We start from the raw sequence: 18413 nt of genomic DNA, 5'->3' as shown, positions 1-18413 counted from the left end.
ACTCTGCCATCTTGGCTGCTTCTCCTCTCCTCCACGTGGCCTTTCTCTGCTCTCCTCCAGCATGGGCTCCTCTGCCCCACTTTATAGTGTAGAAATCAAAACCTTTAATCTAGTATATAAACAAGGAAGTCTCTGATACAAAGTCACTTATCTGAGGCATAATGGGATTTCTCATGAGAGTGTACCACCCCACATCATGCAACAGTCAAGGGTTGGGGAAAAGCTTAGTTTTAAAACTAAGCCTTCGGCTATAATGACTTTGCCAGCTTATAGCCTGTCTCCCATACCCAAAGCGAGCAAACATAAATGTCATATTTACAAACTTATTTGACCCACAACATGCTTAGTTCTTAAGTAATTTTCATAAAATTTTGATAATGTGAAATGTTCTTCCCATTTGTATTGATTAAATACATTTTAAGTTTCTTTTACACTATTTTTTTGTCTTAATTCTGTAGTTCTCAAATTGCATTCCTTCGAGTTCAGGGTCCACAAAATATCTCCAGGATAATTTATCTCTTTAATCCTTAAAAATAATCTTAGAGGGCCAATTTCCCTTTTACAGATAAGATCACATAAACTCAGGAGAGTTTAAGTGACTTGCCAAAAGTCAAAGAGTTATTGACCCAGGATCTGAAATCATGTCTATTTGACAACATCTTTGGTGAGCTTCTTGTATCATCTTGTCTTTAAAAACAAAACAACAACAAAAACACATTACTTATGATGAAGACTGAATAAAATAAGTCTTGTTACCCATAGATCTTTTCCTGGAATAAGCTAGTTTGAAGATGTCAAGGGATGACAAAATAAAAATTAATGTAATTTGGAGAATGAGACTTTCTACAGATTAACATAGTTGGTTATTTTCTAGAAAGACTCATATTACATTCATTCATGGAGGATCCTCTTGCCAGGCTATTTACCCTCTTGAACTTGAATGCATCTTATAGCCAGGAGAGGGGCTTTGAGAATGGCTAGAAGTACAAGAAAGAGTCAAGAATTAAGGGCTCATAAAAATATAGAAAATGTGATTAATGACAGCTTGCAAAGGTCTAGAAACTATTCCTTCACAAATACACTGACAATGCAGCATTTCACTGGTTGTTGTCCTAACAAGAAGCCAGTGAATCTGAAGACAAAGGTCTCTGTTTACTTCAATCTGAAGCTTCACAAAACCATTCTTGTCTTTGGTTTCCCAAGACTGAACACCTTGGAGAGAGTGAAATCTGTTTAATAAATACAAGGTCAACATCAAGTCACTGCCCTCTTTTCTTTTCTCTCTTCCCCTGCCTTTCAGCATTTTATCTCAGAAAAATGACAGTAATACTTCAGTAACTTCCTTTATAAATCTCTGTCATCTCCTAAGATGCCATTACATGGACTTTCCCTTGATTTTCAAAGTAGACACTGTCACCAGAGGCTGAAAGAGCATCTAAGATCTGTGAACAGAAGATAGGGTACATTAACATTTCAAGATCCTTTTGAGGCCAAAAGGAGATTGAATTATCTGCTAGAGGCAGGATATTCCTGAATTTCAACTTCCTTCTCCCTAAGAGAACTGACAAACTGCTCTCATTCATTTGTCCCTGGCTGGCCATTCTCTCTTCCTCCTCTCCTTTTTATTTTCTTTCTCCTCTGTATCATTTCATGTAGCAAAATCTCATGAATTTGAAATCCATTAATTCTCTATGTGTGATAAGACAGACAAGGCCTAGTATGTTTTTAACGTTAACTCTGAGAAACATCTTCTAACATACAATGTAGATCAGTGGTACTCAGAACCACTGCACATCAGATTTACCTGGAAGGCTGTGTCCCACCTGATTCAGCGGATCTGGGGTGGGGCTCAATAATTTGCATTCCAACCAGTCCCTGGGTTATGGCAATGCTGCTGGCCCTGTGACCACACTTGGACACCTCTGATGTAAATAAACTGGAAAGTAAAGGGGACCAATTAATCCAGTTGATATAATTGATTTAACTAAAGCAAAACTAAAAGGGTTCATTTACTCTAAGTAAATTAATATCTTGTGGGCAAAACCCAGAGCACTGACAGTGAGCAAAGCGTCTGAGTCCTAGTGTGGTCCTGTGTGAACTTGAGAGAGAACTTGCAACCTACTGGACGTTGGTTATTCTTAAAGAGGCTAAGCCAAGCTGCCCTTCCTAGCTCCAGTATTCTATGACTATATAAAGATACATACTGACAGTGTGTTAAAAAATCACTTATTGAAAACTTTCACAACTAGCACCGTAATGAACAGCTGTTCTGCCTTGAAGTGCTATGAATTTGTGAGATTCCATTGTTTATCCCTCATACAGAGAAAAGCTTTACAAATAATTCTGACCCTTCCAGTCATACCTCCAATTCTTCTCTGGTGGCAAACACTTTTCTAAGACTGGCAACTGCCTACTTTTATTATTATTATTATTAATATTATTATTATTACTACTACTAAGTGAGAGGCAGGGAGGCAGAAAGACAGAATCCTGCATGTTCCCTAACTGGGATCCACTCATCAAGCCCCCTATGGGACAATGCTCTATCTGGGTTGCTCTGTTGCTTGGCAACCAAGCTATTTTAGTGCCTGAGGTGAAGCCATGGAGCCATCCTCAGTGCCTGGGGCCAACTTGCTCAAATGAGCCATGGCTGCAAGGGGGGGGGGGGAGAGAGAGAGAGAGAGAGAAAGTATGGAGAGGGGTGGAGAAGCAGATGGTCACTTCTCCTGTGTGCCCTAACCAGGAATCAAACCCGAGACTTCCACACACTGGGCCAATGCTCTTTTGTTGAGCCAACCAGCCAGGGCCGGCAACTACCCACTTTGCATGTGGACACAGGAAGAAGCCTGCCTTTATTCCTCTTTGTAAACTCAAGATACATATTAACTTATTTTTTAAAGATTATGTGCTGAGAGTCTACCTTTCACAAAATCCTGTGCTAGGCCCTAGTGAAGGACAGAGGGATAATCTCCATTCTGGGCCACTGATCAGCCAGACATTGGAGAATGCATGATATTGACCCAGGCCATAAAGGACAGGTAGGATTCTGGTAGGGACAGATGACAAAGGGGCAACAACATGGCAGGCACAGAAAGGCATCAGACTCTTCTCGCCTGTCATCCCCAACCCTCCCACCACACATCCCCATCTTAGCACATGTTCAAGCTTTGTCTTTGTCAGGAGCCAAGAGGGCCTCACACACAGAGCTTCGTCTAGCCTTTACTCCAAGCATGGAGTACTGGGCCTGGCATAATTAAACAATTGTGCTGACTGAGCATTTGTTGAACTAAACCCATCTGATTCCACAACACCGTCTTTGTTTGAATAAAATAATTGAACAAGTATATATGAAAAACAAACTCTCAAGTCTAAAAAAAGTAGGGTTTTTAAAAAATTTTTAAAATTAAATTTATTGAAGTGACATTGGTTAATAAAATTATATAGGTTTCAGGGGTTTAATTCTATAAGACAGCATCTGTATATTGTATTGTGTGTTCACCACCCCATGTCAAGTTTCCTTTTCTGTCACCATTTGTCCCCCATTTATCATTAAAGTCTTGAATGGCCAGCTGATGAGTTTGGACTTCATCTGGAGAATAATTGGGACTTAGCAGGTTTCTGAGAAGACATGTTGATCTGACATTGTTTTATAAGATGGGCTAAAAAAAAGGACTGTTTCAAATCTTATGTTTAGGTCTTTGATCTAGATAAAAATGTAGTGGTTAACAGGGGGAGGGAGATGTTAGGTAGGGTGGGGGGGTGGGGGAAGGGCGTAAAGAGGGACAAATATAAGGTGACAGAAAATGATTTGACTTTGAGTGATGGGTATACAACATAATTGACTATTCAAATGATGTAGTGATGTTTACCTGAAATCTATGTACACTTGTTGATCAATGTCACCCTGTTAAATTTAATTTTCTAAATAATAATAATAATAGAAAAGGTACTGTTTGAGAGGCAATGCAAATTAAAGGCCACTGCATCTACATGAGAAAAATAATAAAGGCATGAACCTGGATGGGGTCAGAACAGAAAGGAAATTCTTGCCTCAAACAGATGGATCTGAAATCCTGTCACATCACCCTTTCCCAATAAAGAAAACATGCAAGATATGTTTCTTGGTGAGATGTTATGATTAAGTTGTTTCAGAAACTTTTTTAGAATATCAACTCTAGAACCTTTCTCAAAATTCTGTACCTATGGCAGAATATTGGTCAGAGTTCTTGTACTCAAGCACTGAAACTATGGGCCATAAATTCCTGGGAATGAGAAAGTGGCTCTCAGTGTGCCAGCATGAGGACAGAAATGACCCTGGCAGTGTGGCAGAGGTCTTCACGTTCCTCAAGTTTCCAAAATATTAGAACTAATACCCATTTACAAGCAACAGTGAGGCTATAAGAACAAATTAAATGTCACCATAAGCAAAAAAAATAACATAAATTAGGTCAATGCAATAACAAAACAACACCAATTTCTGCAAGTCAGTAGAAGAGAAAAATATGATTAGAATAATGAAAGCAGACATAGGAGATAGAACAATCAATTGTAGTATGTGGGCCTTGTTTAAATCTTGACTTGAACAAACTAACTATTAAAAGACACTTTTAAAAATGACAATCAAAACAATGTGAATGGGTACTGACTATTCAGTGATGCCAAAGAATTATGTTAAATATGATAATAGTATTGTTTATTGGTAGGTAAGAAAGTAGCAATGTTTTCTAGAATGCACACTAGTGATATGAAATTCAATGAAATCATGCCTCTTTCTGATTCAAAATTAAGAGAAAAATGGTATAAATGAATCAAACATGATAATTTTGATAACACTGACTGATTGATGGCACTGCTGTATATTATACTATTCTTTCTCCTTTTGTGTATGTTTTAAGAAATTCATAATAAAACATTGTTTTGAAAAGATAAAGCTGATTTGCAAAATGTTTCCTGTGTACTTTAATGGCAATAATGAAGGAATGCTATCTTAGAACTTCAATTACAAAAAAACCCCACCAAAACCAAATTGTTATATAAAAGAAATTGAACATGTCTATAATCCACGGTTGATCATATAGCTTTGACTGTCCACTAAGATTTCAAATCCAACTACATACTCCCACACTCAGTAAATGTGTTGAGCTGGACCGTGTGGGTCTTGGAGCACCAACAACATGATAGAACGGGCGAACAGGTGGGGGCTGTACTTGTGCTACAATATCATTTCAGTCCTTCAGAAACATTTCTGTCTCAAAAGACTATTAGTGAGATCAGTTAACTGATTCACTAAATAAGGAATTTTCACTGAGGCCTCAGTGTGGATAAGGTCTTCCGCAAAGTTCTGTGGAGAATATAGAGATAAATATAAAAAGACAATTTAAAAGATTTTTAGAATTTAGTACATTCAGTACTAAGATGCCACAAGGCAGTGTTAGGCTGAATAGCCATGGAAGAGCAATTGAATTTAGAACATTCATTCATTCATTCTGTCAGTAATCAAATATTTACTGAAGTCCCCCTTTACTCCAAGTGTTGTGCTAACTGCTGGAGGAAAAACAGGCATGCCTCTGTCCTCACACAGCTGACAGTCCACAGGGCAGACAGGTGTTATGCAACAAGCACACCCAGAAATATAGTTACAAAATAGGAAGTGCTATGAAAGCCATTGCAAGAGAGACCAAGGGGAGACACATCTGTCACTGTGAGGTCAGTGCAGGACTGAACAGCAAAGCTGAGACCTGGAGGTAATGATGACGGACACCAGCAAAGAAGGCATCAAGAAGAGAACGGGGTTGTGGGAAGTATATCAGTGGGAAGAAAGCTCACATCACTCTGGTGTCCTCAGGGTTCCCTGGTCCAGCCCAAGCATGGTACTTCCCTCTGCAGAAGCCCGTGCCCTCACCAGCTCACCTCCCTGCAGAGCACCCTCTGCCTCTTCATATAATGACAAACATATTTATATGTGTTTCCTGTCTGTCTCCTCCACTACAATTAAGTCAACACAAGGTGAGACATTTGTTTTGTTCTTATTGTATCCTTACTTTCTAGCTTAAGCTCAGTACTCAATAAATATTTGTTGCATTAAGGAGTAAGGAAGCATTAAGACATAGAAGGCAGTGAGTTTTCTCCAGTTTAGAACCCCTACATTCAACTAAAGATTGGACATCAAGCCTACTGAGAAAGCTGTTTCTACAACCAGGCAGGATGCCCACAAATAAAGCACCAGCATGTTCAGATGGACAGCCCAGTCCCTCCATGGAGAACCTGACTGGTGGTATATTGAGAATGTCTGCCTTATAAAACCTTTATAGTGGGGTTTGTCAAAATGCAGGCTGCAGCCCATTGCTCAACCATGAAAAAACCATTATCAGGGGTGCTAACAGGGCGATTGTGACAGAACAGAAGGGGAACCTGGGGAAGACCAGACAGCAGCGTGATGGCACCCTGCACAACAAGGGCTAGCACCGTGTCACACACCTTGCTTTCAAGTCTCTTTGTCTACAGATGTGTTTATGTACTCGCTCTGAGTCATTACGCAAAGTGTGCTTCTTACTGCGTACTGTGGTCTGAAAGTTCCTCATCACTGTGGGAATAGCTACCGCATGCAGATTCCATCTGGGCATTAGGCTCAGGCCTACCTCAGTAGCAAACCCAGCTTCTTGACTTATTTTATTAGAACTACTTTTGAGTCAGACATTGGGGCAAGAGAACAGGTTTAAACAAAAGTTTTTGGTCCTGGCTGGCTGGCTCAGTGGTAAAGTATCAGCCTAGCATGTGGATGTCCTGGGTTCGATTTCTGGTCAAGGTACACAGGAAAGCGACCATCTGTTTCTGCACTCCTTGCCCTCCACTCCTCTCTCTCTCTCTCTCTCTCTCTCTCTCTCTCTCTCTCTCTCTTCCCCTGCCACAGCCATGGCTCAATTGGTTTGAGCACATTGGCCCCAGGCACTGAGGATGGCTCCGTGAAGCCTCCACCTCGGGTGCTAAAAATAGCTCATTTGCTAAAAATAGCTCATTTGCAAGCAGGGCTCCAGAAGGGGGCTGTGTGGTGGGGGTGCATGTGAGAGTTTGTCTCTCTACCTCCTGTCCTCTCACTTGGAAAAGAAGAAAAAAAGAGTTTTTGCAGCTGTTTTAGTGGGCACATTACACAACCTAAAGGCACAATGAAGACAGTATAGGCTGTATGTATGGGGACTGCCACCAGAGAGCAGTGAGTGCCAAAAGCTGCTCTAGTTTGACAAGTAAAGGTCACAAACCAAAGTTTTAGCTGTTCCCTCCAGGAACCCCTTGGAGATAACACGCTGAGGAAAGTGACCTGAAAGAGAGTCTGACCCTAGATGTATCTTTGTTAATATAATATACATCATATTATAAAGTAATATACACAACAATATGCATTTATTACAAATATATACACATACATGTGTAATAATAAACATTCATATGTATAATATATTTATCATATATATGCATTAGATAATATATATGATAACACAAGATAGGTTTCCAGCATCTATTGTGAGGAAAAGACTTCAGTGCAGGGTATACAGAGGCTCTATAAATATTTGTTAATAAATTAAGAAATAATAAGTAAAATTCTTTAGTCGGATTAGTTTTTTGTCAACATCAAAATATTTATTAAATTCCTGGTTTCTATGTGCTTAGTTATCTAGATGCCAGCTCACATAATAATGGCTGATAGAGACTTTATTCCTAGACAAATAGAATGGTATGGTATTATATGTAAATATCTAATAGCTTCATGAGAGACAGTTCAGTAAAATAATTAACAAGTAATTAAGTCTCCCAAATCATTAATTAAAAAAAATGTTTTTCCTCTGCTAGAATAATACATTGTGCTTTACCATTTACAAAATAACTTCTACCTTCATTAAATAGAAAACTAAACAGTCAATATCCAAGATACATGTAATGAGCCCTGTGCCATGGCACTTTCCTCTCGTTACTTTTGGAACCCGTGTATAATGTGCCTCTGGCTGTGCTAGAACTAATGTAACCAGGCTACTCCTTGGATAAAGAGCATGCAGTGAAATGCAGTTTGGGTCCATTTAATGTTGTTTGACATATGGTACCCTGATTTTAAATTCATAAACAAAAAAAGAACATTTTATTCTCCTTTGGAGAAATCTAAGGCAGAAGGAAACATTAAGTTGCTTTGACCAATTTCAATGTTTCAAACAACACAAATAAGCATATTTACATTACTTTTAAGAATAAATCAAGTATAAATCCAACCTGTGTTCTGATACTAAATGTGATACTGAACGGTATTAACTATTTTCCAAACACATACTAGCTATTTTTACTGTTTACTAACTTTATAGAACAATTCTGCTGAATGTTTTAGTGAAACTTCAGTGTCCTGGAAAAATTCCATTACATCGTAGCTTGTTGTTCCATAAACTCATGTATGAAAATTAGTAAATCTTACCCCTGAATTACTGCAACCCCAAACAGAAAACTTACAGGGTAGTAGTCTTACAGGGTAAATGTCTCTGAACAGCAACATTTTAAGTAATAGCTCTCCTCCACTCCATCCATTGAAGCTTTTGGGAGAACCCTCCCTCCACTCAGCAGTTACCAACCACTTACCCCTACACAGACACACACACACAGACACACACAGACTCGCATACCTACCAAGCCTTTTGATGAAGCTGATCACACAGGATCGTCTCCAACACATTGCTGTAATCTCCATGAGCCTGAAAGGAGCCCACACTAACAGCCTGGAACTGTCTCACAGACTCTGCTCCCAAGCCAGAGAGACATAATGACGGGTTCCATGGTCCCGCGGCTCCCTGCCACCGAGTGTCTCAGCCACAAGATAGGGCTTTTTTATTTTGGACCCAAGGTGTATTTTTAGTCAGGTGCTGAAGACCTACAGTAGAAGACAAACTAAAATGGGCCTTCTGTTCAGGGTGGAGAGTTCACACCAATGGGACAATTTTTAGCTGCACAGTAAGACAGTGACCTACAACTCACAGAGTGCTCGTGTGTCTATATTTATCCACAAGAACATGCGATGCTGACAGATGAGAGAAGCTGCTCTAAGCCCTCCCGGGCCTGAGCTGGACCCAAACAGCTTGTCACACACAGTCCACACACGCTGGACACACACGTGCGGCCTCAGATTTAACCCCAGCAGCCGTGCTCCTGTGACCCAAGATAGAAGAGCAGAGATTACACAGGCTGGGTGGCAAACCGTTGCTTTGGGGACAAGGAGCTCTTGACCACAAGTACAAACTGCTTGAAACAGCTTCAGTCCTTACAGCCAAACCAGCAGCCCAGAGCCTCCATTCAAAGCCAAGAGTCAGTGAGAAACCTAGACCCTCACGGAAAATCAGATCCCTGCCCGAACATCTGCTGACATACTAGTAAAGGGAAGTGACTGTGTTTAAGTCTACAGCTACGTTATTTTAAAAGGCACAGCCTAAATCGACTTGTTAAAAACTTAATTGATAAAACCAAGAAGGAGCTGATGTTGGCAAATGTTACATGTTCCACCTTCAAAAGAAAACAGGGTTAGGCTGGTGAAGAGATAGAGAAGGAAAATGCAGAGTTATCTAAAAGCACAGGACAAGTGTGACTAATTCATCTTGCAATGGCATTACATCTGACAAGGATTTCATGATGGTCAATGAAAATTCATTTCTTCACTAATAAAGCTGTGAAGAGCACAAAGCCCAAGTAGTTTTCTATTCTTGTTTTACTTGGCGTCATCAAAGATTTTATTTAGCAAATACAGGTTGGAATTCTAAAACAGCATGATGTGAAGTGACTGGTGAACTAACATTTCACAGGAAGGAAAGAAGTGTCCAAATTAACAAGAGTACTTAAAGTGATTTAGGCAAGCTAAGTGCCAGCAGACTCCCCAGGGTACCACCTTGTCTTACATATTCAGGGTTTATGACGCCTTTTTAAAAGAGTTGACTGAGGTGCCACTTAGTTTATGTTTTAGCAAAAGTGGTCAAAATGGTGATACTGTACTCGTGTGCCTGTGGAGGTTTCTGCATATTGAGTAACAAGGCTTCTTTTTGACTCTCCCCCTTCTGTATCTAAAGGGGAATTGAGACTCCACTGAAAACCTGCACTTTCTTAGCTTCAGGTCTCCAGTGCTATTATTAGACCAACCTTTCAGTGAATCTGACTGTCATCCCATTAAAAGAACATTACTTAAAAACAGCTTCATAAAAATATGAACAAGTGTTTATCAGTATATTTTTCATACTCTGAACAGATACTAGTTACCAAACAACATTTAAGGGGAGTGCAAGAAACAGAAAGTAGAACAGAGAACTAACGTGACGAGGCACTGAAGTTGATGCGGGTGCCCTGCTTGGTGCTTCACCCAGTCCTCACAGCAACCTCATAAGTTAGGCACTGCCATCTCCATCTCAGAGTTGATGAAAAGGAATAAAAAGTGAGATTGCCCAAATATAGGTTTGTCAGACTCCAGAATCATTACATTATTTTTTTTTTTTTAGAGAGAGAGAGATAGGAAGGAAAAGAGATGAGAAACACCAACTTTTAGTTATAGCACTTTAGTTGTTCATTGATTGCTTCTCATACATGCCTTGACCAGGGGCAGGGGGCTCCAGCCAAGCCAATGACCCCTTGCTCAAGCCAGTGATCTTGGGCTCAAGCCAACGAACATGGGATCATGTCAATGATCTCATGCTCAAGCCAGTGACCCCATGCTCAAACTGGTGAGCCTGTTGCTCAAGCCAGTTGTTACCTTGGGGTTTCAAACCTGGGACCTCAGCATCCCAAGTCAAAGCTCTGTCCACTGTGCCACCAGTGGTCAGGCTCATTTATTAATTTTTATCAAGTACTTTTCTTACAATTGGGAACAATGGTGACTTGAGAATATCTGCCTTTGCTTACATTTAAGATTAGTCCCCCAAATTATCTACTTCTTCACCCAGACATTTCACAAATCCAGAACCCATGTGAATTCCAGAGTGAGAAGACTCCTTGGATGCCCTCCCATGCTGCTTGTCCTTCTGTGGCAGCCTGGCCTTCATTGGTGGGCGAGGGGGGGGCACCCTAAGGCAACGAAGTGCAACGTTCAGTTCCCAGAGCCTAGTACAATTTGAATTGATTAATAATGAAAACATAGAGTGTCGGCCTGGCGTGCAGGAGTCCCAGGTTCGATTCCTGGCCAGGGCACACAGGAGAAGCGCCCATCTGCTTCTCCACCCCTCCCCCTCTCCTTCCTCTCTGTCTCTCTCTTCCCCTCCCACAGCCAAGGCTCCATTGGAGCAAAGTTGGCCTGGGCACTGAGGATGGCTCTGCAGCCTCTGCTTCAGGCGCTAGAATGGCTCTGATTGCGGCAGAGCGACGCCCCAGATGGGCAGAGCATCGCCCCCTGATGGGCATGCTGGGTGGATCCCGGTCGGACGCATGCGGGAGTCTGTCTGACTGCCTCCCTGTTTCCAGCTTCAGAAAAATACAAAAAAAAAAAAAAATGAAAACAGATGTCATGAAGCCCATCTATTAAAGCTCAGAGTCTTCGTTCCTGAGTCCTCACCTCACTTCACCCATCTCCACTTTTCCTGACTAACACATCATCTGTGGAGAAGGGTCCATACAAATTCAGGCATACCAATGGTTAAATAAGTGACAGTTGTCAGCTTCTGACTGATATCGACAATAAAATAAAAAAACAACCACAAAATGCAGTCCTAAAACTTAGGAAAGATAGCAGCCTAAGGATATTTAAGTATAAAAAGATATAGCCTTAACATTTCAAGAGCCCCAAAGATACCCATATATTATGGAATCATTAATAGTTAATATATTTGCTGATGGTCTGAATTCATTCAGACATAGTTTATTTACGGTAGCATCCTATACCATAGACACATACTGCAACCAGTAAAGTACAATTTTGTTTTTTTTTATTTATTTTTATTTTTATTTTTTTATTTTATTTTTTTTAATTTTTTTTAATTTTTTTTATTTTTTATTTTTTTATTATTTTATTTTTTTATTTTTTTAATTTTTTTAATTTTTTTTATAAAGTACAACTTTGAAAGAATTCTATTCAAAATTATTAAATTGAAAAAAAATTTTTTATACTTCAAGAGTCAAACTTCATGATTGGGAGAAATGTACTCAGAGGTCTTTTGTTCCCAGATGATGCTAAATAAATGTCATGCATTTACACTACATCAACGGAATCCCAATTCAATAAATAAAATAGACTGGACTGCTGGCATATTTAATTGACAGTCCAAAATAACTCTCCAATTTTAACTGAATAACTTTAAAGTTGACTCTTTTTATTTCTTTAACAATTAATCTAATATTCATGAAAATTTCCTTTCTGCTTCTGTGACCTGGTGGCATGACTTGCAAATATTTTTTAAGTGCAAATAAAAGTTCAAACATGATGTTTCTACCTTCACAAGCTTAGAAGTTACAAGAAAGTTTCTAGGTGTACTGAGTTTACCTCACTGCTGACTGACAGCTTCACGATTAGGATGAAGGTTGGTCATGTAACCATTCATGTACATCAAATGTAGCCTCTAGATTCTATTGGCCTTCCTTAATATATAGTCAATACACTCTGTTATATTATGGACAGCAGAAAATATCATTTAGACACAAACTCAATACACTTTTTTTCAAGCTTGACGGAAAAAAATCAGCATTTAAAACGGTCATATTATAATATAACCTACATCATTCAAAACCCTAGAATGATTAAAAAAAAAAACTTAAGCTGATGATTTTTATTTTTTTCATCATTGGTATTAAAAGCCCAATATTTCTCACTAAGACTTTAGAACCAGTTTGTGATACATTGAATGAAATAGCTCAGTAATAATATGGTTACATTTATTTGTATAATCACACACATATTCATCTTTCAAGAAATTTAGTAAATGCAAGAGTTAAAATATTATCACAGAAATACAGCAGGTAACAACAGATGTCGGTGCCAAAGGGATTACGATATCTTCTTACTATTTTTCTGTGATATCACCTAGTACTGAATATATTCATTCACTTGTATTTAACAAATCTCTCAGAGACAAAGAACCTCTGAGGCTGTCTTAAAGCAGGAACCAAATTCAGTACAACACAAGAAAACTTCACCTGCCATCTTGCCTCTTCCCCATGGGCGAGAATGCACAAGACAAAGTGTGTCATTGTGCCTGGAAGTAATGGCTACCAAAAAGGCCTCCAGTTGCAGTGGCATTTGTCATACATGTCATTACCTAAAGACATATGCAGCAAACAAATGCAACCAACCTGCAGATGTTTACCTGGATGGCCTCTAGGAAAACGCCAATTTGTTTTGGCACAGGGTACCTTTGGGACCAACCCGTGGTGAAGGCAGTGTTCTACCAATAGGTGTGAGGTGCTTATGAAGACAGACTAGACCATCAGAGGCTCACTTTAAACCTCCAAGTATCAGTCATTCTCTTATCAATTACCAGGTTACACATAAACCCAATCTTGCAGAGGGGAACCAGAAGCTATTAGATGATAATGAGAAGGGGAGGCACTTACATGTGTTAGAAACATGCTAAATGCTTTTTTCTCCAAAACATTTTCTCTGACAATTTCCATTAAACAGCTTAAAAATAATACCCTGCTCTATAACTGTAAGTGTAATCCCTGAGTGGATCTTTCCCTAGCCTACATTGTTTTAATTCTATTATTTTGGGGAACATTAATCCCATTTCTTGAGTTTAACTGACTTATTTTGGGAGAAGGGGGCCTGACAGAAGCTCAAAGCTTACCTAAAGCTGGGAGTTCTCACAAAAGCACAGACTCAGGGCTCAGAAAGACCCTACAGAATCTGCACCTCTGATGAAGCTAGACTCTGTCTTTCTTTGTAAAGACTCCATAAGTGATTCTAATGTGCAGCCAGGTTTGGAAGGTACTGATGGACTCTGGGAATATTTAACAATAAGTAATAATTGGGTATCCGGTAAACTGTTTCCCTGGACAGGCAAATGCAGAGGAGTTAAAAATAGTTACCATCAGCCTGACCAGACGGTGGCACAGTGGATAGAGCATCGGACTGGGATGCGGAGAACCCAGGTTCGAGACCCTGAGGTCACCAGCTTGAGCGTGGGCTCATCTGGTTTGAGCAAAGCTCACCAGCTTGGACCCAAGGTCGCTGGCTCGAGCAAGAGGTTACTCGGTCAGCTGTAGCCCCACGGTCAAGGCATATATGAGAAAGCAATCAATGAACAACTAAGGTGTCACAACGAAAAACTGATGATTGATGCTTCTCATCTCTCTCCGTTCCTGTCTGTCTGTCCCTATCTGTCCCTCTCTCTGTCTCTGGTAAAAAAAAAAAAAAAAGTTACCATCATGAACAGAGCTCTCAAGCTGGTAAATTCCCACCTATTAACTCAAAACATAAAGAACCGGGAAGTATATTAAAAAACTTTGAGGCTCACTTATGCTATCCTTAATTTGTTTCTTACCTTAAAATAGCCTTGTAGGTTCCTTTTCTTTGTCCCCCATAAATGTCACAAAATCCATGTTCTTCAGACATAGACTAATGCATGATCACACTCCAAGTCGTACATTTTATATATCCTGCAAGCAAGCTTATTTTTTAGCTTTTAAACCCTCTGCAAATTGAGTGCAGAAAATCAAAAGGCAAGATCAAATAAGCGATCACCTGATAGATGCAAAAATTCTAGAAAGGATTCATATGATTATGACAATGACAATAAAAGGCAGGGCATGCCCTTTAGTTTAGAGTAAAACCTCTTGGAACCCTTCATGGTCCTTAAGGACATTTCTGAAGAGCTGCCCCAAACAAAAATGGGGTATATTTAAGATAACACTGCATAAACAAATGGGGAAAACTTCTGAAGGATTTTCATATTTTCATCCAAAACATCTAAATACTGAATAAAATAAATGTGACCATGGGATGAGAGTTTTGATTGATTTATTCACAGGTGTTCATGTCGGTACAGTTAGAATAAAAGTAAATAACTATTCGTATCTAAGAACATATCACTGGAACCAAGATTTAACTGGCCCTTGAAAATATTAACCTTTTCTATGAAGCGTATATATTCAGGTGAGATGGTTAATGCTAGGAGCACAAGGAATCACCTCATATCCTCTTGACCAGTCATTATTAAGAAAGCAGGAACTAACGGTATCTAAGAACTGGTTACACTGAATATTAGGGAACCATTCAGGTAAAAATTCCACAGCCATTTCCACCCAATCCTTATGAATCATTTTTACTGGTTTTATTTAGAAGCAAAAGGGAAATTTCCAAAAGAGAAATTTATACATAGAAATGTACATAGTAAAAACACCATTATTTTGAGGTCTGTAATGATAGTTTTTCTGTCAAGTTAAATTTTGCTTTTAGAAGGTGCAGTCAAGGAGCAGGGAGAAGGCACAGTCACACAGCTTTTTAGTAAGAAGGAGGTCCCTTTTCCCGTTTCTACCATCTGCTCTGCCAAAGGAGCATTTGAGACAACTCGTCTGTACCATGTTCTTCTCCATGCTCCACCTTGTCTTTTGGGTTGATGAAATTTAGGGGAATCAAAAATATAGCCCAAGAAAGGATTTTTCTTCATGAAAGACACAAAGTATCCAGAGCAGGGCATCCCAAGTGAGGCAAAATATAAACTCCATTCTGGCATGGACCGACACGGCCATCCATGTGTAAGGGACATCTCTGTCATGCAACTAGCTGTGGGGCCCTGGGCAAGTCACACAGCCTGAGACCCAGACTTCATCTGCAAAGATAATGAATTCAGAGGCACAGAAATTCTGCAGCACTTTAGAAGTAACTAAACATTCTCTAGGTTCACGGAGTTTCATTCAGAGGAGTCATTCCTCTAGCAGGCAGAGTGACAAACTGAGTGTCAGAAGTCACTAAGCATATCAATATAAGGCGACTCCCAAAATGAAATCCAGGTTTAGAATGTCTTCATTTTGCGTTGTGAAATAATTCTGTGGTGTACAAGTCTGGGGACCTACTGAAAAACAATTCACGATAATTTAATCAGTGCTAGCCACATCTAGTCGTTAAGCACCTGGAATGTGGCTACTGCAACTGTTACTAAATTTTAACTTTAATTAGTTTAAACCCAAATTTAAAAGCCAATGCCTGATTCTGTTATTGGAACAATTTTAAGTATGTTTGGAACAATTTACGTACAGGAAAGTACTTTTCTAATTGTAAATTTTATGAAATCTAAATATAGATCAAGTAGTTTTGACAAATTTGGTGTCCAGATTTTATGTGATAATGATGTAAAACACACAGCAGATTTTGTTTTCCCACCCCAAAAGAATGTAAAATATTTCATTAATAATTTTTATGCTGTTTACATGTGGAAATGATAATGTTTTAGATACAGTGGATTAGGTTAAATTCTTTATTAATTTCCAATGTTTTAAAGTCTGTTCAATGTAACTATTAAAAAACTTAAATTTCCATGCCTCACATTGTATTTCTACAATACATGCAGTTCTCTAGATCAATAACTTTCTATAGCCCTGGCCATTTGGCTCAGTGGTAGAGCATTGGCCTGGCGTACCGGAGTCCCAGGTTCGATTCCCGGCCAGGGCACACAGGAGAAGCGCCCATCTGCTTCTCCACCCCTCCCTCTCTCCTTCCTCTCTGTCTCTCTCTTCCCCTCCCACAGCCAAGGCTCCATTGGAGCAAAGTTGGCCTGAGCGCTGAGGATGGCTCCATGGCCTCTGCCTCAGGTGCTAGAATGGCCCTGGTTGCAACAGAGCAATGCCCCAGATGGGCAGAGCATTGCCCCCTGGTGGGCATGCCAGGTGGATCCCGGTCGGGCGCATGCGGGAGTCTGTATGACTGCCTCTCCGTTTCCAACTTCAGAAAAATACAAAAAAACCCCAACAACTTTCTATATAACTTAGATGTACCGAAAACAATTTCTGTGAATGAACATGGAAGGTCATTAAGAAAAGCCACAATGTTGCATACTCATGAATTAGTAAATATCTATAGTCATTTATATTTACAGATAACTGATAAAAAATACTGATTTGCTGATTCAATAAGTGAACATTTATTAACCACTTCAAAAAGTATCTGGCTGGGTGAGACTGAGCGGTGGTTACCTCTGTCCTACTTGAAAACTGAGAAAATTAAAGTAACTTATTCAAGATCACATAGCCAATAGATGCCAGAAAAAGGGGCTCCACTGCCACATTTGTGGCTCAGAAATGTTGTTCTGCCTGCTATTCCAGATTGTCTCCTAGACATTAAGGAGCAAAGACACCATGATAATAAATGCTCGTAAGAAATGCTTCTGCATGAATCCCAAATCCATATAAATCCCAAAATATAAAACTGACTAGGGAACATATTTTTAAACATCTTAGTACTCCCTTAGCATGTGTATTACCCACATTACAAGTGATTACTCACTGATTTGTGATAGCTATTGCACCGACATCATCTTTCTTATCCTGGCATCTCCTGCAGTGCTTTGCACACCGTGGGTTCTCAACGAATATTTGTTGATTTGGTCAATCTTTAATTTTTAAAATTCATTTAAGAGAGGGGGGAAAGAGAGAGAAGGGGAGAGGAGCAGAAAGCATCAACTTCCATATGTGCCTTGACCAGGCAAGCCTGGGGCTTTGAACTGGCGACCTCAGCATTGCAGGTCCGTCCATTGCGCCACCACAGGTCAGGCCATCTTTAACTTTTTAAAACCACATTTGTGTGGGAAGAAAGTTGGTAAACTGTGTGAAAAGTTGGGACTTCCTAAGGCAGATCTGCATTAGGCACACTTATTTCAGTTTATCCTATTCCCACAGCATTAACGTTGTCATTGTGTGCACTCGGTTTATTGGACACAGAGACTTAATACCCACCTGAAAACTCAGCAGTAACTCACACGCTGGGGAAAATGGGCTCCGTGGATAAGCAGAAAGCTAACCTGAGAGTGAGTGTGTGAGTTTTGGTTCTGGATCCCCTCCCACCTGCTCTGACCAGCCTCTGCACCAATCCTTTCTCTGCTGCTTCCACACACACTCTGTGTTCACATGCCTTTCCCTCCTGATTCTGAACACATTGGCTCTTTCAAAGACCTTTTCAAAATTCTACTTGTACCATAAAACCTTTCTTAACCAAATAGGCAAATGGTATTTTGCTCACCCAACTACATCTTGGGATGCAATCATCTTGAAATCCCAAATTGAAAGGGATGAAATATTTAAATCTGTACCCATATGGATAAAGTTTTCTTACTGCATAATCTTTCAATTTGAGTTATCTCTAGTCTCAATTCTATTTCTGTAAGTTCATCCACTTGAATAACCCTCAGTAAGTTATTTTTTTAGTTTGTCCACATGATGACATGTCTTCCTGAAATACTATATATATATATGTATGGAAATATAATAAT

The 18413-nt window shown here is 39.6% G+C and overlaps 1 protein-coding gene across 11 annotated transcripts in view; it reads right to left on the bottom strand.

Moving 5' to 3' along the window:
• FRY (FRY microtubule binding protein) overlaps window positions 1–18413 on the bottom strand; it is a 569880-nt gene that overhangs the window by 313510 nt on the left and 237957 nt on the right. For 2 of the 11 annotated variants that reach the window (XM_066369315.1, XM_066369314.1), the window contains exons 2-3: window positions 8662–8902; window positions 1805–1936 (exon numbers count right to left, since the gene is read on the bottom strand). The exons of 7 other annotated variants lie outside the window; for them this stretch is intronic. Coding sequence is in view for 1 of the 4 variants with exons in the window: in XM_066369311.1 (XP_066225408.1) it covers window positions 8662–8722 (61 nt within the window). In the remaining 3 variants the exon portion in view is untranslated. Of the gene's footprint in view, window positions 1–1804; window positions 1937–8657; window positions 8903–18413 lie in introns of all 11 variants that reach the window. 2 more of the 11 variants (XM_066369316.1, XM_066369311.1) reach the window with 2 other exon arrangements.

The sequence above is a fragment of the Saccopteryx leptura genome, chromosome 2 (genome assembly GCF_036850995.1).
Source record: "Saccopteryx leptura isolate mSacLep1 chromosome 2, mSacLep1_pri_phased_curated, whole genome shotgun sequence".
In the NCBI taxonomy this organism is placed as follows: domain Eukaryota; kingdom Metazoa; phylum Chordata; class Mammalia; order Chiroptera; family Emballonuridae; genus Saccopteryx; species Saccopteryx leptura.
Note: the sequence above shows the minus strand (reverse complement) of the source record. Positions and strands in the feature narration are given on the sequence as shown.